The following is a 22,745-nucleotide window of genomic DNA, read 5'->3' as shown; positions in this document are numbered from 1 at the left end:
TGTCGACAAGCACCTGTTCTCCACAACTTGTTTGGAGCATGTTCTTGATATAACTCATAGGTGTAAACACAATAGTGTTTTGGACAAGAACTTCTCAGACATACTTCGGTGGTATATTGCTTTTCGTCAAATTCTATTGGCCATTATACTAAAGGTGTTGTGAAGAAGTCTCATGTTACTCAACCGAACTAATCTCTCGCCTCGATAGACACAAATGGGGAGATTGTTGGGTCTATTAGAGTTGCGTCATTGGGCTTAATGCTTTTGACTATTTTGTATACCCAGTTTGGGCTTGTCCAACCATGGATTATTATTAGGGTTAGCTTATATATAGTGCATGCATGTATAGCCTTAGATGAGAACGCTTTTCATTAATTACTGCATTGTAACCCTTAACACCTCTAAAGTCGAAGTTCTTAATCGAGCTCTTCTGAGGTGTTGAATATTAATCATTCGACATTTTTGCTTCATTATTTATTATCTGTTTAGAATCTATCGATCTATTAGAATATTATTCTCATCATTTAGCAACAATTCTCACAACAAATATGATTTCATAAGACAAATCCATAAATAAATAAAAAAATCATAATTTCATCATGCTCAAATCAGATTTCATGAACCTTAGAAAATAAACCCTAGAAAATAAGGTGAGGTGTTACATGGCGGGGGAAGTATACGAAAAGAAGAATGCAATAGAGGAAAGAGGGTGACGGCCTTTGGGCCGCTTCGGCACCGGAATCGGACAAGAGGAGGAAGACGGTGATGAAACGGCCTTTGAGCGGACTCCGACATCAGAATCGGACAAGAGGAGGAAGACAGTGATGAGACGGACTTTGGGTTGACTCCGACGTCGGAATCGTACAAGAGGAGGAAGACGATGATGTTTTGGTCAGGCACAACTGCTATGTACGACGATGACACTAGGAGGCGACGAGACCGATGGAGGGAGGCATCGATGGTGAGGCAGGCGTCCATGGGGAATGATGATGTTGAAGGCGTTGTTTTTTAAAGGAAAAAAACAGAATGAGCATATTTTTTTTTGTTTTCTTTAGGTTTAGAAGACTTTCGAAGACAATGATTCATGTATGTGCCAAGAAGATTTCACATAGACATTTTTAGGTCTGCACAATTCTAAAAAACAAACAATTTGTAAGAACATATGTCTGCGCGGTGCATACAAAAATGGTCACCCACATCAGCAAACAAAAAACAAACACCGCCTAGCTTCCACTTAGAACTTTCATAACAAGGGTTAATACGAATGCACTAGTAAGACTATGACTAGAATATAACAATAATATTTTATTAAAGGGATAATGACTTGGAAGGGTAACGAACTTTCGACTTTTTTCATATTTAGTCACTAAACTTTTTTTCGTTATTTATTTGCCATTGAACTATTGAAACTGTTCACATTTTACCCTTATGACCGGCTGTTACTGGTCATAAGGGTAAAATGTGAACAGTTTCAATAGTTTAGTGGCAAATAGATAACGAAAAAAAGTTTAGTGACTAAATATGAACAAAATCGAAAGTTCGTTTCCCTCTAAAAAGTTCAATAGCTAAATGTGAACAAACTTCCTATTGTATTATGTTTTAGCAAATTATATATTTTTGTTAAATTGTAGCAACATTTGTTGATGAAGAAATTTATGAAATAAAAAAAAGAAAAAACAAAACAAAACCCTGAAAATATATTTAAAAAAAACAAAAAACTGAAACCGAAATAAAAAACCAATGGTTTGACATTTTCCAAAATAAAAAATCAAAATTTTCAATCTGATTTTGGTTTTACAAAAAAATGAACCATTCTCACTGATGTGAATTATGACCATTGGTTTGGCATGCGAAATTTGTGACATCCCATGAATACGTAGTTACAACATCGTCTGAACTCGTAATTCATAGTAAGGGGTTAGAGTATCATCGCATGAATACGTAGTTACAACATCGCCTAAACTCGTAATTCATCACCTACAGGTTATGGGTCTGCTGGTGTTTCCACTGGGTTGTCTAGAATAGTCTGTGGTCGCCATCTATACTCTGGTAGATGACTACATCGCCACATTGCCGGTTAAGGTTATGGTATCTCCTTTCATCCTACATCACCTATTCATCATCATCTATGTACCTAATTATCATCACCTTTCTATCATCACCTATCTCTCATCATTTTATTTCATCACACACCAATTATTTCATCTACCAATGTTTCATCCGCAACATATTTGTAGATATAAAATAAATATACCGTTTAATCTTTTAAAACATGTATAAAATCGTTCATCCAGCATAGACAGCAAGTATTCAAATAATATGCACACATAGCACGTAATTTATATAAAATACTTCATATCTATGTGTAAGATGAAAGTAACTATATATACCATAAAAATCCCATAAATGCTTCCTAACGTCAAACCCCAAGGTTTACTCTACTAAAGCTTCATATTCTCGGCTCTCTGGACCTAGAAGGGTCCAGATTCCTAACATCAAACCCCAAGGTTTACTCTACTAAAGCTTCATATTCTCGGCTCTTTGGACCTAGAAGGGTCCAGATCTATAACACAAACTTGCAAGAGGGGTTTGAGGCATTCAAAACCCCAAAGATGAAGTGATTCAAGCCTTAACCCCAAAATGGAATCTACACAATAAGGAAGGAAAAATGTTCAATTTTGTACCTCAGAATGAAGCTCCTTGCTTGAATAACTCAGAACAATAACCTTCCTTGGTCCCTCTTGCTGGAACTCTTCTCCTTTCTTGCAAAATCACACCAAAAAGCTCAAGATAGCTCTTCCTCTCACTCTACACACTCAAGCTCGCTAGGGTTCTCACTTATGGGAAAGGTAGTCGCAATTGAAGGCCATAAGTGCCTTTAAATATGGCTCGGGCCCAAAGATTTAGGGTTTTTGCCAACAACACGGACTCCTCGAGTCGCCTCACCGACTCGTCGAGTCCATTCATTAATCCAAGTCATCAGTCACGACCTTACTCGACGAGTTGAGGCGTCAACTCGTCGAGTCTCTCTTCTTAACTTAAAAGAAAAATACTTAAATTATGATACCTGGAAATCCGGATGTTACATTTTGTTTTTTTATTTCATAGATTTCTTCATCAACAAATGTTGCTACAGTTAAACAAAAATAAATAATTTGCTAAAACATAATACAATAGGAAGTTTGTTCACATTTAGCCATTGAACTTTTTAGAGGGAAACAAATTTTCGATTTTGTTCACATTTAGTCACTAAACTTTTTTTCGTTATCTATTTGTCACTAAACTATTGAAACTGTTCATATTTTACCCTTATGACCGGTAACAGCCGATTATAAGGGTAAAATGTGAACAATTTCAATAGTTTAATGACGAATAGATAACGAAAAAAAATTTAATGACTAAATGTGAACAAAATCGAAAGTTCGTTACCCTTTCAAGTCATTGTCCCTTTATTAAACGAAAATATAAATTAATTATCTTTTAATAACATTTTTTTGGTTTATTGTAACGTTGAGAAAACCCTAACATAAATCAATAGACAGGACGCAAAGTCCACATAGTCAAGTTCCTGCAGAAACTGTTGTTCTCTATATCGCCATGGCTGATGATTCAAACGAGAACAAAACCACCATACGGATTCTATGTCGCAAACTTCTGCTGATCACAAAATCCGAATCAGGAATACAATGGCTGATTGGTTCCCCGTTTCTCCCTACGTTCACCATCGTCTCAACCTTCAGATGCATCAACACCCTTACTTCCGATCCCCTGTCCCCGGATTTCTCCAAAGAATCAGGTAAAACCCTAGCTTCACCGCGAATTTGATAAATTCCAACTCTATACACGGAAATATCATTGATAGATATAATGGAACGTCAATTACTATCATAAGAATCACACATTTCTCCCTAATATCCGTAATTCAAGTTGATTTTTGTTGGAATATTCGTGTGTAGATGATATGCGGGCATTGTTACCAAGGGGATTCGAGGTAATCGGATCTTTGATTGTTAGTACCAGCAATCCAAATGTGGAAGGGTCTGCCCGGGATGCTATAAATGCCTCAGGTAAAATGAGGAAGGCCCTTTCACAGTTGGAGAATCGTAGTTTAGTTGGAGCTGTAGTGGATCCAAGCTCTGGAGACATTCGGTTTTTTGTATCGAACTCTGTAGTTGAACCGGTAACTTCCATTGTGTTTGAAGACCATCCGGAGAAGTATGTTTGGGAGAGAGGTTGTATACTGCACTGTGAACTTCCAATCAAGTTGCCAGTGTATTATTCTGTAAAGGATCCAAAAGGTACGCCATTTTCTTATGCACATTTGTTCATAGAAAAGCAACATGAAATATTCTCAAAATTTCATTCAGATGCAGAAAACATGCTAAAGCGTGCAACTGAGGCTGTTGCAGCCAAATTTAGAGACCCTAAAACAACATACGTGCTAGAAACAGTCGATGAATCCATGACTGAAGCATTACAGCCTGTAATTATTCAGAACAGGGATTATGATCTTGAGGATACCTCTCAAAAATCTAATACAAAGTCTTTATTGTGCTCACACCTTTGTTCTGAAGATAGGAAACACAAATCTCCTTCAGTGGAGGTAATTTCATATCAAATACAGTTATTTGCTTTCACATGTTTCATTGCAATAAGCTGGTTTTTTCAATTTAATTTCTTGATTTTCATCTTTGTGATAGTTTCTTTACTTAGAATGCAGATAAAATCCAAGTAAGCTTATTTCTTGCTACATCAGGACCCTCTGTAAAACCTCCTGCCCCTTCTGCTGAATATATTCCAGGTATTGATTGGATTTTTAGATAAATTCTGATTTTCTCCATCCATAATTATTTATGAAAAAAAAAAGTACATAAAATCACTTTTACATCCACCGTTTTGTCTATTTGGCAACTGAACCATTCTCTAGTAGTGATTAAACCATCATACTTTTTCGATCTTTCAGACAAATTGTTCAGAGTTATGTGTTTTTATTTTATTATTTTTTTTATATCAGTCATCAGGACAAAATACAGAGTTTATTATCTTTGCTTCATTAGTAAAGTGTAAGTTTCTTTTGGGATTTGTAGGTGAAGCCAAGCTTCTGGTTGTTGAGTATAAACTAAAAGTTATCTGTTATGCAACAAAGGATCTTCTTCTGATGGATGCAATTTCAAAATTAATTATTCCTGGGTTAGTTGACCAGTTACATACTATGAAGAACATGACCTTACCCAATCTATTATCTCAACACCCAAAGGTTAAAAATGACATTTAATTTTTTTTTTTTCATTTTTTAAAACTTTTCCTGCTCTCTTACTTATTACAAACTTGATTGCTTTATATAGCTACATCCATATCACTTCATTCCTCCAGGATTCCTGCATCCAATAACTGCCATTTATGATTCACTTTATGGCGAAACAGAAATGAAGCAAGGTAGAGAAAATATTTGCTTGATGATTAATGATTTACAGTTTCTTTTTTTTTTTTAATAAATAAAATGGAGGTGGGTTTGTTTGTATAAACTTTGACATATGGCCTTTTTCTCTTCAGTTGAAATCAGAAAATGTCTTCATATGAGGCTTGGATTACCTTTAGATCGTCCTCTTTTGAGAATTGCAAGTGCCATTGACTTTTTGACTGCAAAAGAAGGTGCAAGTGGCAACCTCTTGCGGAAAGGTATACATACATACATACATACATACATACATACATATATATATATATATATATATATATATATATATATATATATATATATATATATATCCTATGTGATAATATTCTTTTTTAAGTCAAAAAGAAACACTTAATGTGGAAAGCCTCATGTCCTTATTAAGTTTGTTAAGTTAAAAAGAAACAACATCTGAACCTTGCTAACATATTGTTGCTAAATCAGGAACTCCTCTGCTTAAGGATGTGCACATTGGGATCCCAAGTAGTGGAGGTAAGTAACCCTTTTGAAAGCTGATTAAAGTTGGGGGTAATTAGGTAATTTTACATATAATGCTATGTTGCAGTTCATGGTGGAGTTGTATCTCTGGTTCAAGGCTCTTATGAGTATTATCATTACCTTCAAGATGGCTTTGATGACTCGGTGAATAATTTAGAAGCTTTTGTCAGAAAAGAAAAAAAAAAAGAATCCCTTTTTCTAATCATTTTTTTCTAAATTAATAATACCAGGGGTGGGGTTGTGCTTATCGCTCTTTACAGACCATAGTTTCATGGTTTAAAATCCAACAATACACAGCTATTCATGTTCCTTCACACCGGTGTGTATTACTTTTATCTTTTTTTCACCAAAGTTCAAATAATTAATATTCTATTTAAGTTATTAATATAAGAAAAGCTATGTTTTCAGTGAAATACAAGAATCACTTGTGGAAATTGGAGATAAAGACGCTTCATTTATCGGGTCATGTGACTGGATTGGTGCCATTGAACTAAGCTTCGTTTTGGACAAATTACTCGGTGTAAGTTATAACCGATTTAGCCACTCCACTATTTTCTGTAGTGATTAAGTTATTATATTTTTAATTTTTAACAGGTAAGCTGCAAGGTCATAAATGTCAGATCTGGAGACGAATTACCCGAAAAATGTAGAGAACTGGCTATGCATTTTGAGACCCAAGGAACACCCATCATGATAGGTGAGTCTTTGTGTATTATAACAAACATTTCATTTATTTCTTTGTAAAAATTACAACATGGCAATGCCAGGTGGCGGGGTTCTTGCGTATACCCTTTTGGGAGTGGATTATAATGAAGCAAGTGGAGATTGTGCATTTTTGATACTTGATCCTCATTACACGGGTAGTGATGATTTAAAGAAAATAGTGAATGGTGGTTGGTGTGGATGGAAGAAAGCGGTTGACAGCAAGGGCAAACATTTCTTCTTGCACAATAAGTTCTACAATCTCTTGCTACCACAGAGGCCAAACATGGTTTGAATTATTATTGATTTGGCCATATTCCAAAAATACCCCTCTTTTTTTCTTTGATTTGTTTCTGCGGAAAAGACTTGTTTTAGTCGGTGTATATTGGGTTATATTTGTATGGGTGGTGTTGTTTGAGTAAGAAAGGCGAAAATGCCCCTCCTGAAATGAAGAATCATGAATATGTTGCATTTTTGTTTTTGTTTAATATGTATTGCAAAATGAAAAGGTTTTGATGGAAATAAAAAGAGAAATGAGAATAAGACCAATTTGGAGTTATAAAGTGGATAGATAGGCATAAGATAAAGATCAGCTCAGCATCAGATGGTGTGTCTCTATCGCTTCGTAATTGATATGACTAATAAATTAAAAACCGCCTTCTAAAATCAAGGACAGGGGACGCTGAAAGTGATATAAAGATCTCTAGTCTATGCACTTTTTGTTTTATGAGTTTCTTTCTCTTTAATTAATGTATTTATATCATGTTCCTCATATAGCCCTGTTATTAAATGCTTTAAAAAATGATACTCCATTTGCTTTTTAAACCATCCAGCTTTTAGTTGTATTTAAAAAGGAAACAAATTGTTTTTGTATTTTAAACTAGTTGTGAGACCCGTATATTATACGGGTTGATTAAAACAAAATGTTAAGTACGAACGATTAAATAGAAATTTTATTTGAATTTGAAATTGAAATAAGTGAAAATAATGAGAAAAAAAACATGCAAAAAATAAATAAATTAAAATTATGTGTTTAGTGTGTACTAAACGGGTTAATGATAACAAAATGTTAAACACAAAGATTTAAACTGTAAATTTATTTGAAATTGAATTTGAAATTTAAAATTTAAAATTTGAAATTAATAGTCATTATGGTAGGTTTAATTTATGAAAATTAAATTAATGATATATTGAAAATGAAAATTAAAGTAATGACAAGTGGAAAATAAATATATCTCAAATTATGACAAAATGACATGTGGCTAATTTTATGAGAGAAGGATATGTGGCAAAGTTATTTTCATTTATTATGGTAGATTATACCATTAGTCCCTCTTTATACTTAAATCGGTTTTTAATCTACCCTTGCTTCCAACGTGGCAACAAACTTTTAGAAGCCTTCCAACCAAGGTTCTAAATGGCTGTGAGGCGTTGCAACAAGGTCAAGCATTAAGCTTAACGAGTCATTGCGTTTTTCAAGGCGTGATGTAAGGCGACAATTTTGTATTAATTTATAATTATATTATCATATAGATATAAATTTATATTAAATATAACTACTTTTTAGAAGTGTTATATTAATAACTAACTATAAAAGTTTCCCTGCGTTGCATGGGTCAAAAGGTATTGGTTTGAGAAGTATGTTGCTTATCTATTCAATTCGTCTATTTAACATTGTTGTTTCATAAGACTGAAAAGAAGTGCATTGGAATCAAACCTATACCTGAGTTGCTTTTTACCTACAATTTCTTTAAAAAACCTCAAACAATGCTAAAATTAGTTTAAATATAAAATGCAAGAAAGAGAAAATAGTTAAATTGATTTGTTTATCGTAACAACTTATCAAAAATAAATAAATAAATGGTAAAATACGCAAATAGCTTCAAACATTTTTTTATAAGCAAGGATGTAGTTGCTTTTATTTTTTTTGGAGTTTTTCCATTGAAAGTGTTTTTCCTCTTTCATAATTATGTCGGAAACAATACAACCCAAACCGATAAATTAAGAAGAAACACAAAAACCTTAAAGAGAAAAAGCCAACACGCATAAATAGTTAGGCATACATATAACTTCTATTTATAATCATATTAATTCTTTGTTCCTTAGGGAACAGTTTTTTTAATTGATTGGTTGCAATTTCTTTTTTATTTTTCTTTTTTTTTCTGCATTTTGTATTTTTAATTTTTAATTTTTTTTAGTCGGTCCACTGCTTCTTTTTTACTTCCCGATACTTCTTCAGCTCTTTGTTCTCTTTGACTCTCTTCTCCCACCGCTCATTACTCTGGCTTCTGGAACCTTTTTCTACCGCCTCATTACTACTGCTTTCAATTTCATCTCTCAAACCTATCCATCTTCCACCGCTTATTGAACCGTTCAACTTAGATCGATCATCGCTTCCACCTACCGCCTTGGTAAGAGTTGCCGTCGAAATCTTCTGCCATCGCCATAGCTCTCCACTTTGTGTCCACAAAAACCCTTATGCACACCTCAAATAGGTGAGTTCCATTTATTTGTTCCACTTCATTTCCCATCCTTTCTTACCTTCTCACCGCCTGCTTATCGTTATCTAACTCCACCACCATCACTGCCGACATCATCGCATTCCATTAGCAACAGCCGGAAAGGTAACCTTTCAACCCTTACAGATTCATATTTGGATTAAGTTTTTTATTGTTCATATTTGGATTAGTATCTGAAACACCGAAAATTTCAAAACAAATTTTCATTTAAAAATAAACGTTTAATTCTTAAAAACACTTTGCTTAAAATCTCATTCATAATCGAATTACAAAACATAACTCCATTTTCACTTACATAATAAACCAGGATCCTCAAAACATGACTCTTTCTCTGGTGTGTACAATCGAGCCGGTGCCGTCCCGTGATCCTGAGAGAAACCTAAAACACATAACACAAAACACTGTAAGCACGAAGCTTAGTGAGTTCCCCAAAATACCACTCTAACACATATTAGCCACTCGATGCTATAACTCTGTTGACCCTCCGGTCAGTGTGTCTCAGTGGGACCCTCCAGTCCCAGCTCTATGTGGGCCCTCTGGCCCTAACTCTATGGACCCAAGGGTCCTAACTCTGAATCATGCATAGCACATATCACAATAAATCTCAACATATAAATAGCATACAAATATACTGGCACATAATACGAAAAACACCACATATAGCACATATTAGCCACTCGAGGCTATAACTCTATGGGCCCTTGGGCCCTAACTCTGCGGACCCTCTGGTCCTAGCTCTTTGGACCATCTGGTCCCATCTCTGATATACACACATCATAAATCACATAGAAATAATGCGGTGTCACACGTCACATACAATAACTCTGTCACATAACTCTGTTACCACTCTAGGTAAAGTATAGTGAGAAGACTCACCTCGCGTATCTCGATAACTCGTAAATCCCGGAAATCACTCGCGCTCGATCCCCCCGAGCTATAATCCTCCTATAACACAATATATCTCTAATTAACACTTTCACAACTAAGGTTGACTACTCCTATCAAGTCAACACCGGTTAACTCTGGTCAACGGTCAACTTTGACCGGACTCGGCAAGTGCACTAGAGCGACTCGGCGAGTCTATACGTGTTCACTGACTCCCTAGGATCCTCAAGAACAACTCGGCGAGTTCCAGCTTGACTCAGTCCACCCGTCACCCTCTCTGACTCTCCCTGACTCACTGAGTCAACCCCTTAACTCGGCAAGACCACTCGCTGAGTGGTTATGGACAATCTTCATGCTACTCGCCAAGTCTGTTCTTCGGACTCGGCGAGTCTATGCCATGCATAAACTCAAACTCACTCCTGAGGTCAGATCCGTTCCAATAACTCATAGATCCAGTCCTCCCAAGCACATACATCACGTAAAGTTACTATCTTGGTGCTCATGCAAAGGTTCAAAGGCCTTATTTGATGATATGGTCTCTAGAATGCTATTCTAAGCTCATGGCCTCCATTAACACTCATAAAGCTTGAGGGAAAAGAGTCTCTGGACCTCTTTGGGTCCAGATCTAAAGCACCAACACAAGAAGAGGCCAATTACTCCATGAATCATTCCACAAGGAAACCCTAACTCTAAGATTTACACCAAGGACTGAGAAAGGAACGAATGGTTACCTCAAATGAAGTCTCTGAGCTCAGAAATCACTGGATTAGCACCTTCTTTGGTCTCCTCTTGCCTTGATCCTCTTCTATATGCAAAAACACCCACAAATAGCCAAGGATCTTCCTCTTCTCTCTCACAAGACGCTCAAAGACTCTTTAGGGTTCTCTCTGGGGTTGGTGGCCGCAAATGACGACCATAAGCCCCTTTAAATAGGTCTCATACCCTGGAAATTAGGGTTTCATTAAACACCGTGGACTCGCCGAGTCCACCTTGTGGACTCGCCGAGTCCGGACGCGAACCCGAGCCCAAACCGCAATCATACTCGACGAGTTTGAGCTCCAACTCGCCGAGTCTCCTTACAAATCACCAAAATTATAAGAATAAAATATTACCTGAGAATTCAGGCTGTTACAGTGTCAATTTTAATTTCAGTCACACTTTACTATTGGGTTCAAGAATAATTTAATCAGCCAGGTACTACTTCCTTTTTTTGTGTTTGGTTTTTCAATGCAACACCTCATCTTCACTCTCTCCCACCACCCCTCTCAATTTTACGGCTTTTGGTTCTTCTGTATAGGCTCAAAGGTGATGATCAGGTGGCCGGAAGTGCTGGTCATGGGGCTGGAGATGGACCCAAATGGAAACACAGGTGTTGATTCCATCGTGTATACCTATATGACATTGTTTTTTTTCTGTTTTAATGATTTTTAAAGCTTCAAGGTAAAACTATGTTCTTATTGTGTTCATAAACCAAACAATACATGCTTTAAACAAATTACACTGATGATCTATGTTTCTTCATTAAGGTATACTTGATTCAACCAATAGTCCTTTGTGTTTTCCTTTCTTTGGTTCCATTCATTATAAATATGTTCTATCATCTATGCGTTCATGTCTTTATTAAGGTATACTTGATTCAACCAATAGTTTTGACCGTTGACTTTGTTGACTTTTAAGGATTGGTCAACAATGGGGTCTTTGAGTCAATAGAGGGGTAAAATGGTCTTTTACCCATAGGAGGATGCTAAGAGAGGGTTGGGTCTAGTCTCGAGAGTTATATTTATGAGCGTATCTTACTTTATGTGATTAGGCGGAGGCTAGACTATACTGCTACCGAGTCAGGGATTTCCCGAGACATCTGAGGTGAGTCTTCTCACTATACTTTATCTTGAGTGGTAATTAGAGTTATGTGACAGAGTTATTGTATGATATTTATGTGATGTGTTGCACTGCATTATTTCTATGTGATTTATGCCTTGTGTATATCAGAGTATATCAGAGTTAGAACCGGAAGGTTCACAGAGCTAGGACCAGAGGGTCCACAGAGTTAGGGCCCAAGGGCCTACAGAGTTATAGCCTCGAGTGGCTAGTATGTGTTATGTGTGGTATTTTGGGGAACTCACTAAGCTTTATGCTTACAGTGTTATGTGTTATGTGTTTCAGGTGCCAGTGATGATCGTGGGAAGGTGCCAGCATGATCTGTACACACACCCGCGGAGTTTATTATGATTTGATCTTGGGAAATGTTTTGTGAACAATGATATGATACAATGAGATTTTATTAATGAATGTGTTCGGAAATGTGTTTTAAAATGCGAAAAATTGTCTTAAATTTTACGGTGTTACACTTCTTCACAAAAACCACTTTCCAAGCTTCTTTACACACAAAATGAATAGTATTCAAGATTAGGGTTTTCCGAGCTCAAGAGGGACGGGGAGGCCGAGGGAGGCTAATGACCCTTTAAATAGGGTGTAAAACCCTGGAAATTAGGGTTTTATTTTCCAATTCCTACTCGTCGAGTTGGGGTCCTCCAAATCGTCGAGTAGACCTCTTAAATGCACGCGGTCTAAATCGTTTCTACACGACGATTTGGGGCATCCGACTTGTCGAGTAGGTCTAAGAACATGGCTATAAACTTTAAACTTTATACCTGGGAGTCGGGATGTTACAAAGTGATTAACCATTCTTTCGTTTTACAAGATATCGTATGGACACGAGATATGTATACAAATCAATATATATTCTAAGATTTTGTTTCCCGATTTCCAATTTTTGATGACTTTATTAGACTACGAATTGAACACATCAATTAGTTTAGGTCGGGCCGAACACTATAATGTTAACATCAAATCACTGAGAGGCCCAAACGTAGCACATTTCCTTTATAAGAAAAAGGAATAAATAAACTTTGAGTATATAATTATAACCTCTACTCCTCTTGCTATATATGGACCTATATTTTATAACAGCCAGTTACAGATGTGTTAATGTAATACCAACACACAACAGAGTTGTAAACACATTTCATTCATAATTAGCTTAATTTTTGTTGGTTCTAAACAACTGAAACTATTTGATATGTGATAAGGGTTTGCGGGCAAATAATGGTCCATGTGTACTTTCAGGCATGGTAAATGATTAGGCATTCCCAAAAAATAAGTTTAGTTTATTTGGAGTTAGAAAAATAAAATACAATATTATTTTTATTAGATTATTTGGGGGATCATTATCATAATTATCATATTGATTTCATTAGAACTCGATATACCTTCATAGTTTTCTATTGGTTGCCCTTAAAGATGTCAAAACTATATTAAACAAAATCAACTAATATGTTAGCAATCGAGGCAACAACATGGTAGTAATCAATATGTTTGATATCCAATATATATGTCTGACGCCATATACTACACAATGACGTTGATTTGCTCCCATGAACCTCCACTACAAAAAAAAAAAAAAAAAAAAAAAAAAAAAAAAATTTGGTTACATGAGCCCATTTTAAATAACAAAACATTATTGAGATATAGATTAATGGTAAAAACCCTTCAAATTGCAATCTGACATATATATAGAATGTAGAAAACGTCAATTTGATATATATATATATATATATATATATATATATATATATATATATATATATATATATATATATATATATATATATATATATATATATATATATATATATATATATATATATATATATATATATATATTAGATTTCGTATCATCTCAACAGTTTTATAACGTCATACGGAATCTATCATTTCGAAATTAATGATTATTTTGTAATTCAATTAAAAGTTAGTCATTTCACAATATTTTTCATTTCTAATATCACATGATTTAATATTGAATTCCATATATTTTTAGAATTAACTTTATCTATAATATAAACTAGAAAAGGAATCATTGCTTTGCATGGGGGCAAAAGATAGTTACAAGTTTATAAATTTATAATCAATTAAGTTATTGGCTCTGAGCAACGGTATCCCATTATATTACATGTTATAACATGAAGTGGGGATGGTGTTTTCAACGTTATTATATGTTATAATATGGTGTTAAAATGAAAGAGATAAAAAAATGATTTGATTCGGTGTTATCTTCTCTTTTCGTTACCACATCCTAATAACAAAACATCTAAAGTTTCATATCATTTTCCGTTTAAAGATTTTAGTTAACACATATATTGAAAAGGAAGTGATTCGTATACAACAACTTTTTGTCATACATAATAATTTATGCATTATAAAGCTGTACAGTATAACATTTTAAAACATCAATTATTATGAAACGAGAAAAATTGTTATGTACAAATTATCTCTTATCTTAACTTATGTATAAACAGAGATCAACTAAATATCCGCTCTTCACATGTAATAATTTGATCTAGAAAATATACAAAATAAACCCTTCCTGTCGTTCACAAAGCCCTAAATACGAGGGCATGGCTGTCTTTTCACCGGAAAACGAAAACCCTAGATTGGTTGAATCTGAACTAAAGAAGGGCAAATGCGCAGACCAATGAGGGTGTACGGTACAACTCACATTAGCGCAAAATCGCCACGTGTAACATCGCTAATAGACGGTGACGTGTCCACGTAACCGTATCCTCCCTATAAAAAAACCTAGTCTCCGTTCTCATCCATTTCTAATTCGTTATCTTTTCTCTCTCATAATACGCACAGTGTATGTGTGAGACTCTGTGTTTATTACTCACAATTAACACTGATCTAGGGTTTCATATTACGAATCACCATTTCCTGTCTGCAAATCGACCTGGAACTGATTTTATTACTGTTTATTGAATAATCATCGATTTAGTTTCTCCTGTCTTGGCTCGAGATCCGGGCCAAGAGCAGTGGAACAAGAGAAATCTGTGCGAGAGGTCTATCGCATTTGCTGTGGAATCGAATCTATCTTCTCTGTAAGTGAAGAGAGTCAGTTGATGGATCTATTTTGTAATCAATCGATTTGATTTGATAACGTTTATTGTTTCAGTTGCGTGATTGCTGGTTGATACTTAGATTGGGAATTTTTTGTAGGATTTGTGATTGGGAATGGCGTCGCCACGTGAGGGGTTTTTGACTGATGAACAGAGGGAAGTGTTGAAAACAGCAACTCAGAACACAGAGATTTTGTCATCGTCGCCGAAATCGCCGTCGTGGTTGATGTCTGAACATCAGATTAAAGCTCCGGCTGGGGAAAGGGCGCCAAACGTTGGGATTGCTGTCAGACATGTGCGTCGCTCGCATTCGGGAAAGTTCGTTAGGGTTAAGAAAGGTGCGTGTTATATTTTGTTTCCAGTTGGAGTAATTTTTTTAGGATTGCTATTTTGCCTAACTATAAAGTTAATATTGATGGTCGATTGCATCGTTAGGAAGTGTCACTATTTCGCTTTAACTCCTATGGCATGTCTCGTCTTTTTGAGTAGATAACTCATATAGTTGCAACATTAGGCGCTGCACTGTGAATTATTTTTTTTACCATATCCGCATCCTTTGTCGATGTACTATCATGTTTTGGTTTTCCGCATAGAGCTTGTGATAAAATTGATTTTTCCTCTGTAAATTTGTCCAAGAAGATCTGCAATAGGTAGGTAGATGTTTGTTTTAAATTTAAGATCTGAGTGGTAAAACCAGAAGATGATAATAAGCGATAATAATATTTGGATGAGTGAAATAGGCAGTTACTTGTTTCCATTTGTTACAATGGTGCCTTGAAAATTTGTACCCAAACATGATATGATTCAGCTTCATGTATATTTTGTGTATTTGTTTCAAGGCTACAGTTCAACTTTTGTATACTTTCATATTGAGCAAATCTTGGTGTCCTGTTTCTAGTATCGAATCATGATTTATAAATTATAGCCAATTCTTGTTTGTCAAATTGTCCTCCTTTCTGTTTCTTTCCGTTGTTGTAGTTGTATATGTTTGTATTCTCTTTTCCTGATCAACTCTACAAACAGATGGTGGTGGTGGCAAGGGTACATGGGGGAAACTACTTGACACTGATGGTGATGCTCATATCGATCGCAACGACCCTAATTACGATAGTGGCGAGGTAGCTAATTATGAGCATATTACTATGATTTTTCAATCCTTTTCTGGTTCTTGTAACACATTCATATTCTTAGCTTTTCATTCATTGTAGGAGCCATACCAACTTGTTGGATCATCTGTCACTGATCCTTTAGATGAATACAAGAAGAAGGTAGCATCCATCATTAATGAATACTTCACCACTGGTGATGTGGATCTAGCAGCTTCTGAACTCAGGGAACTCGGGTCATCTGAATACCATTCTTACTTCATCAAACGACTCGTATCCATGGCCATGGACAGACACGACAAAGAGAAAGAAATGACTTCTGTTCTTCTTTCGGCTCTTTATTCAGACGTCATCAGCTCCACACAAATCAAGCAAGGTTTTTTTATGCTTCTTGAATCTGCTGATGACCTGGCAGTCGACATACTCGATGCAGTTGAAATCCTTGCTTTATTCATCGCCCGTGCTGTAGTCGACGACATCCTCCCTCCAGCATTTGTCACAAGGGCAAAAAAGTCATTACCCGAGTCGTCAAAAGGATTTCAAGTTCTTCAAACAGCTGAAAAGAGCTACCTCTCGGCCCCACATCATGCTGAGTTGGTAGAACGTAGGTGGGGTGGTAGCACTCATGTAACTGTTGAAGAAGTCAAGAAAAGAATTTCTGATCTTTTAAAAGAATACGCAGAAAATGGCGACACTTCTGAAGCATGTAGGTGCATTCGACAGCTGGGTGTCGCGTTCTTTCATCATGAAGTTGTGAAACGTGCGTTGGTTTTAGCCATGGAGATGCGCGCAGCAGATCAGCTCATTTTGAAGCTGTTAAAGGAGGCATCGGAGGAGGGCCTGATAAGTTCCAGTCAAATGGTCAAAGGTTTCGCGCGTTTACGTGAGAGCCTCGATGACCTGGCGCTCGACATCCCGTCTGCAAAATCGTTGTTTGACTCACTGGTTGACCGAGCGGTTGCCGACAGCTGGCTCGATGCATCGTTTGTGAACTCGGGTGACGTGGCGATGACGGAGCGTGATGACATTGTGAAACTGAGACGTTACAAAGAAGAAATCGTTACGATAATACATGAGTATTTTCTCTCAGACGACATTCCGGAACTTATCAGGAGTCTTGAGGATTTGGGTTTACCCGAATATAATCCGGTCTTTTTGAAGAAGTTGATAACTTTAGCTATGGATAGGAAGAATCGCGAGAAGGAAATGGCTTCTGTTTTGCTTTCAGCTCTTCACATAGAAATCTTTTCAACTCAAGATATAGTTGACGGTTTCGTCCTTCTGCTGGAATCCGCTGAAGACACGGCTCTAGACATCCTGGATGCTTCTAACGAGCTGGCGCTGTTTCTCGCGCGAGCTGTCATTGATGATGTGTTGGCCCCACTGAACCTGGAGGAGATAGGTGCCAGGTTGGCACCGAATGGGAGCGGGAGTGAAACGGTTCACGTGGCGCAGTCGTTGATAGGGGCGCGGCATGCTGGGGAGCGGTTGCTGAGGTGTTGGGGAGGAGGGACGGGGTGGGCGGTGGAGGATGCAAAGGACAAGATTGTAAAATTGCTGGAGGAGTACGAGAGTGGGGGTGTTGTTGGGGAGGCGTGTCAGTGTATTCGTGACCTTGGGATGCCGTTTTTTAACCATGAGGTGGTGAAGAAGGCTTTGGTGATGGCGATGGAGAAGAAGAATGACAGGATGTTGGATTTGTTGCAGGAGTGTTATAGTGAAGGGCTGATTACTACTAACCAGATGACCAAAGGGTTTGGGAGGATGAAAGATGGGTTGGATGATCTGGCGCTTGATATTCCCAATGCTGATGCCAAGTTCAAGGCCTACTATGAGCATGCTTTGGTTAGGGGATGGCTGATTCCCGTGCTTAGTGCTGCTAATGGCGATGATGCTGTTGCTTGAGAAGATTTATGTGGATGATGAGTTGTACGTTTACACACACAGCACGATGTGACATGTTTTCATTATTTTTGTTGGGAGTGTGATGTATAAAAAATGGTTGTTTTTCGAAAACCTTAGTTAGCTCTCAGACTACTGGATCTTTGCATATCTCTTCTTGATACGATGATGAATGAACCTACTACTGTTTTAGCATGGGGTTGGGGATATACATATATTTGTATCTTTGTCTTTCCATTTTCAGATTATAGCTCGCATCTCATCTTGCTTTTGCTTCTATGGAAATTTGGTTTTGTGAATTTTAATTCTCAAAGTCTTGTTTTGACAAAGATAAGATGAATACATTTTATTCCTTTTGTAAATACAAGAATTGTCAATTGGTTGTGCGATGGGTGGGGTGGCATATCCTTCTTAGACGTACTGTTTTTGAAGAAGGGTTGTGCAGAATTCAAAATCAAATCTTTCTTCTGGTGGGTCTCCGATACAATCAAAAACCGCATCTGCATTTGCAAAGTCCTCATCTGCTGTATAACTGTGCAACAATAAAAAAAAATATATTTTTTAGAACCTTACTACATATATATAGAGAGAGAGTCCGACTAGTGGAAAAGAGAAAACATATTACCCACTCTTGGTGACAATACATGTCATTCCAGCAGCTTTTGCAGCTGCAAGGCCTATTCCACTGTCTTCTACAACCACACATCTGCAAAGTGCAAACACCAACAAAAAAAATCACTCATATTTTCCAACACATTTTATTTACTTTAGTGCCATTGGTCATTGCTACTCTTTTCTTCTATTATCTAATTTGTCGTTAAATGTCTACAATACCCTTTAATGTATTACATGAAAATACCATACCTTGATGGTTCAACTCCTAGAGTGGTGGCTGCTAAGTTGTAGATCGCCTGCGGAAAAGTATCAAGTATAATCCTTGTGAACAAGTAAAAATTTGAGGTAATTTTGTAGCAAATGAATATGACAAATGAGGAGGAGAATTCTACCGGATCGGGTTTTTTACGAGGAACCACATCTCCAGCAAAAATTTGGATCTTTGCAGCTCGCTCAGGCCCCAAAAGAAACGAAACAATAGCGGACACCTGGAGTCTCATTCAAAACACTATCTTTTACAAATAAACCAATAAAGAATTTGATGACACACATATATGATTATATATGAGTGACATACCGCCTTTTCATTAGAAGTGCTGCAAACAGCAACTTTGACATCTTTGGCAAAAGCCTGATCAATCAACCTGTTACCGGTAGTTTGTAGTTTAATTAGAATTTAGAAAACATACCAGCAACCGAATGAATTGTTTAAAACAAAAGCTGCTTACTTTGCGACTCCAGGACGAAGTGGCAACAACTTCTTCTCGATAAGGACCATAAACAGCTCGGTTTTTCGTTTGTGAAGTGACGCTATAAACTCTTTCCTTTCTTGTTCCCCTTTTGGCGCCTTCTCTGGCCATGCCGTTTGGTTGAAGTATGCAGTCATTCTTTCATTACATTGCAGAAAGATGTTAATATCATTAATCTCATATTGGACAAGGAGGGTAATTACGTCTTTTTGACTAGAATAGAGAGTGAATTCCTGTCCCACCTTTTTAAATTAACCAGACAAAATTGCAACTTTTGTCTTATGGACCGAAAGACTGAAGTTACTTCTTGTCCAATACTTGTAACAAATGCGGGATTTAGGGAGTGAAAACATGGTGTTACCTTTCTTTTCCACCACCGATTTTAAGCAATTCACCATACAAATCTACATCCCATGTTACACCCAATTCTTTCTGTGAAATAAAATTAAACATCTAGTCAAATTCTTCAACAATACTTCCTGTGTAAAAAAAAAATAATAATCACATTTTGACTTTTACAAGTCAAAAGCAGACTGATTCACAGCCTAAATCCGGATTGAATTATTGAGAAAGTGCTGCTGAAAGTGTATTATATATCGTATGCCACAAACAGAACAATTTTCGACCAAATTCATGTGGATACTATACTCGCACTTTCAACCAGATTCTCACCGATTTCGAATCAAAAAAGAAAGAAGTTAACCCCAAAAGTCAAAATGTATCCGAGTAATGTAATTATGAGACAGAATCATACATACTTCCGCGAATGTGTCGTTGAAGGAGACGCGATGGCCGTCCTTCTCGGTATCAACGAGCACGCCGTCGCAATCAAAGAGGAGAGCTGAAGGAAGAACAGGTGAATCAACTGCCGAACATCTGAAACTACTCCCTCTCGATCTTCTACTACAATTGCGAACCAATGGATTCCAAAATTTCGATGTTGAAGATCGAACCGACACTTCTTTGCCGATTACAGAAGAAGGTTGCATTGAGGGTCTGACTTGATGGGTGCTGCCATGGCGGGAGGATGTCTTGTTGGTGCTGAAATTGTCGGAGCAAAGAATAGAAGAAGCAGGAACGATGATTGATGCCATTTGGGGTTGGATGGTTGGTCTAATTTTAGTTGAATTTCATGTTTGTTTTTGATGAACTTGTGATTGGGAAATGGGATTGGGTTTGTGGAGGGAGAGGAAGGTATGTGCTTAAAACTTTATCTTCCATGTCCATTGGATTTGCATAGCCACCACATACACCGTCCATGAGAGTTGGTTGCAAAATGAGACAAAAGCACTTCCAACCTTCAAAATTATTCATTAACATTTTCATTAATTTTAAAAATATCATGTTTATATATCAATTATCTTGTGTATATATATGTCTTAGAATTGTATAAAAGTAGTGTCTTATCAACCTACTCATTTTTATTCGTATAAGAAAAAGTTGTTTGGCTTAAATTCATTTTGACTTAAAGTTAATATATATATATATATATATATATATATATATATATATATATATATATATATATATATATATATATATATATATATATATATATATATATATATATATATATATATATATATATATATATATATATATATATTCGTATAAGAAAAAGTTGTTTGGCTTAAATTCATTTCGACTTAAAGTGTATGTATATATATATATATATATATATATATATATATATATATATATATATATATATATATATATATATATATATATATATATATATATATATATATATATATATATATATATATTACATTGAGAGTAAATTACACGAATGGTCCCTATGATTTGGGCAATTTGCATTCTTGGTCCCTAACTTATTTTTTTAACTCGGAAGGTCCCTACTGTTTGTTTTTGTTATGCGCTTGGTCCCTACTATTTGTTTTTGTTACGCGTTTGGTCCCTGTCTTACCTAAAAAGACTATTATTTAAATAGGAAAAAATGGTGAGATAGGTAAGATAAAGTGAGAGGGGTGAGGTTGGGGTGTGTTTATTTAAATAGATTAAAAAATCAAGGGAAAAATAGTGTTTTTAGGTAAGATAGGAACCAAGCGCGTAACAAAAATAAATAATAGGGACCTTCCGAGTTAAAAAAATAAGTTAGGAACCAAACATACAAATTACCGTAAACCATAAGGACCAATCGTGTAATTTACTCTTACTTTGATTACTTTATATATTTAATTATTCTTTTAAGGAAGGGATTTTCTAATATGTGCCTAAAGACACATATAAGAAATATTAATTAAACACAATTATTACCATAATTAAATATTAAACACATTATTTATAAGAAATATTATCATAATTAAATATAAAATTCATTAATAATTTTTATAATTAATGCATTTCACATTTAATTATGGTAATAATTATGATTAATTAATACTTCTTATATGTGCCCTTAGGGCGCATATTAGAAAATCCCTTTAAGGAAAATCCTTATTTCACAATATTATTATGTTCGCCAAATCACACTTCTAGACAACTTAGTTACATGTTGGAAATCATTAAACACACTCAATTTTACGTGTACGTTGACCGTTTATAGAGTAATTCAAACTCGAATTAACCTTGTTCAATACGGAAATTGAGCTCGAGCTTAATAGGGATCAATTTGAATTCTTAGTTAACATGTATAGTTCTCTATAATATGTAAGTGTTAGTACATAAGTAATTATCACCGTAGATCCATCAAGTACAATATTACAAGAATTAGACCAAATATAAAAACTCACAAAAATCTATATTTGTCGAAAATTATAGTTAGTAGTTCTTAACGAAAGGCCTAATATATTTTAGGTTGATCACCAACAATCTACCACTTCCCACTGATGCAAAGGACAAAGGACACTGAAAAACCAATTAAATTGCAAACTCAAGTTTTTTTTTTCTTTTATTATTATTATTATTATTTAAAGGAGATTGAAAAAGCTGATTTTATCGAACTTTTAATATATGTAACTATTTTTTTCAACAAAAAAATTATATGTATTTTTCACAGACAAACAGTTAGAAATTACAGTTAGAAAACGAAAAAAATTACTTAAAAACGCAAATTTTGAAACTAATCATAGTCAACGATGTCATAAATTTTAGTTAAAATATAAAAAACGTAAAAGTAATCACATATAAATCCAGAGAAAATTAAAGATGGACTTATATAATATGCTATTTCGTGCAACAAATCTAAAACATTTATCTGTTTGATTTTATATAATTTTTTATGTGGGCCAAATCTGAAGGATAAAATCTAAGCCCATAACAAAATAGTAGCGCAATAAATGAAGCTGTCACAGCAATTAATGGTATTACTAACAGCGGAGAGTGGATAACCGATG

At 35.6% G+C, this 22,745-nt stretch overlaps 3 protein-coding genes across 4 annotated transcripts; 2 read left to right on the top strand and 1 right to left on the bottom strand.

Moving 5' to 3' along the window:
- The first annotated feature begins 3,531 nt into the window (after positions 1-3,531).
- Positions 3,532-7,204, top strand: LOC111880514 (probable Ufm1-specific protease). Of its 2 annotated transcripts, none has more exons than XM_023876942.2 (13): positions 3,532-3,796; positions 3,957-4,298; positions 4,374-4,603; positions 4,714-4,801; positions 5,088-5,257; positions 5,346-5,436; positions 5,554-5,679; positions 5,900-5,947; positions 6,021-6,097; positions 6,184-6,272; positions 6,362-6,473; positions 6,548-6,650; positions 6,721-7,204. In XM_023876942.2, exons 1-13 carry the CDS (start codon positions 3,598-3,600, stop codon positions 6,948-6,950), a joined length of 1,905 nt encoding a protein of 634 aa, XP_023732710.1. In that variant the 5' UTR covers positions 3,532-3,597; the 3' UTR covers positions 6,951-7,204. The 2 variants fall into 2 exon arrangements, with proteins under 2 accessions (XP_023732710.1, XP_023732709.1); XM_023876941.2 differs by having other exon boundaries at positions 3,534-3,796; positions 4,368-4,603.
- A 7,512-nt stretch (positions 7,205-14,716) lies between these two features.
- LOC111880529 (MA3 DOMAIN-CONTAINING TRANSLATION REGULATORY FACTOR 1) lies at positions 14,717-18,217 on the top strand. Its single transcript, XM_023876961.3, has 4 exons — positions 14,717-14,996; positions 15,115-15,352; positions 16,038-16,132; positions 16,223-18,217. The coding sequence occupies exons 2-4, from the start codon at positions 15,130-15,132 to the stop codon at positions 18,023-18,025; spliced, it is 2,121 nt and encodes a 706-aa protein (XP_023732729.1). The 5' UTR covers positions 14,717-14,996; positions 15,115-15,129; the 3' UTR covers positions 18,026-18,217.
- Positions 18,218-18,290: 73 nt separating this feature from the next.
- LOC111880530 (CBBY-like protein) lies at positions 18,291-20,626 on the bottom strand. The gene is made up of 8 exons (XM_023876962.3): positions 20,145-20,626; positions 19,748-19,818; positions 19,366-19,524; positions 19,215-19,281; positions 19,030-19,125; positions 18,887-18,933; positions 18,648-18,728; positions 18,291-18,554 (listed from the first exon to the last, which is right to left on the bottom strand). Exons 1-8 carry the CDS (start codon positions 20,478-20,480, stop codon positions 18,434-18,436), a joined length of 978 nt encoding a protein of 325 aa, XP_023732730.1. The 5' UTR covers positions 20,481-20,626; the 3' UTR covers positions 18,291-18,433.
- Between the last annotated feature and the right edge of the window lie 2,119 nt (positions 20,627-22,745).

This window comes from Lactuca sativa, chromosome 5 (assembly GCF_002870075.4).
Source record: "Lactuca sativa cultivar Salinas chromosome 5, Lsat_Salinas_v11, whole genome shotgun sequence".
NCBI classification, from domain to species: Eukaryota; Viridiplantae; Streptophyta; class Magnoliopsida; order Asterales; family Asteraceae; genus Lactuca; species Lactuca sativa.
Note: the sequence above shows the minus strand (reverse complement) of the source record. Positions and strands in the feature narration are given on the sequence as shown.

Excerpts from the sequence above, each read along its gene's own strand:
- LOC111880514 (XM_023876941.2), top strand. The coding sequence starts at position 3,598 with ATGGCTGATGATTCAAACGAGAACAAAACCACCATACGGATTCTATGT. Across the intron at positions 4,802-5,087 it reads TTCTGCTGAATATATTCCAG|GTGAAGCCAAGCTTCTGGTT; the intron begins GTATTGATTGGA and ends TGGGATTTGTAG. Across the intron at positions 6,273-6,361 it reads ATTCATGTTCCTTCACACCG|TGAAATACAAGAATCACTTG; the intron begins GTGTGTATTACT and ends CTATGTTTTCAG.
- LOC111880529 (XM_023876961.3), top strand. The coding sequence starts at position 15,130 with ATGGCGTCGCCACGTGAGGGGTTTTTGACTGATGAACAGAGGGAAGTG. Across the intron at positions 15,353-16,037 it reads GTTCGTTAGGGTTAAGAAAG|ATGGTGGTGGTGGCAAGGGT; the intron begins GTGCGTGTTATA and ends CTCTACAAACAG. Across the intron at positions 16,133-16,222 it reads CTAATTACGATAGTGGCGAG|GAGCCATACCAACTTGTTGG; the intron begins GTAGCTAATTAT and ends CATTCATTGTAG.
- LOC111880530 (XM_023876962.3), bottom strand. The coding sequence starts at position 20,480 with ATGGCATCAATCATCGTTCCTGCTTCTTCTATTCTTTGCTCCGACAAT. Across the intron at positions 19,525-19,747 it reads ATCGGTGGTGGAAAAGAAAG|AATGACTGCATACTTCAACC; the intron begins GTAACACCATGT and ends ATGTAATGAAAG. Across the intron at positions 19,126-19,214 it reads GCACTTCTAATGAAAAGGCG|GTGTCCGCTATTGTTTCGTT; the intron begins GTATGTCACTCA and ends ATGAGACTCCAG.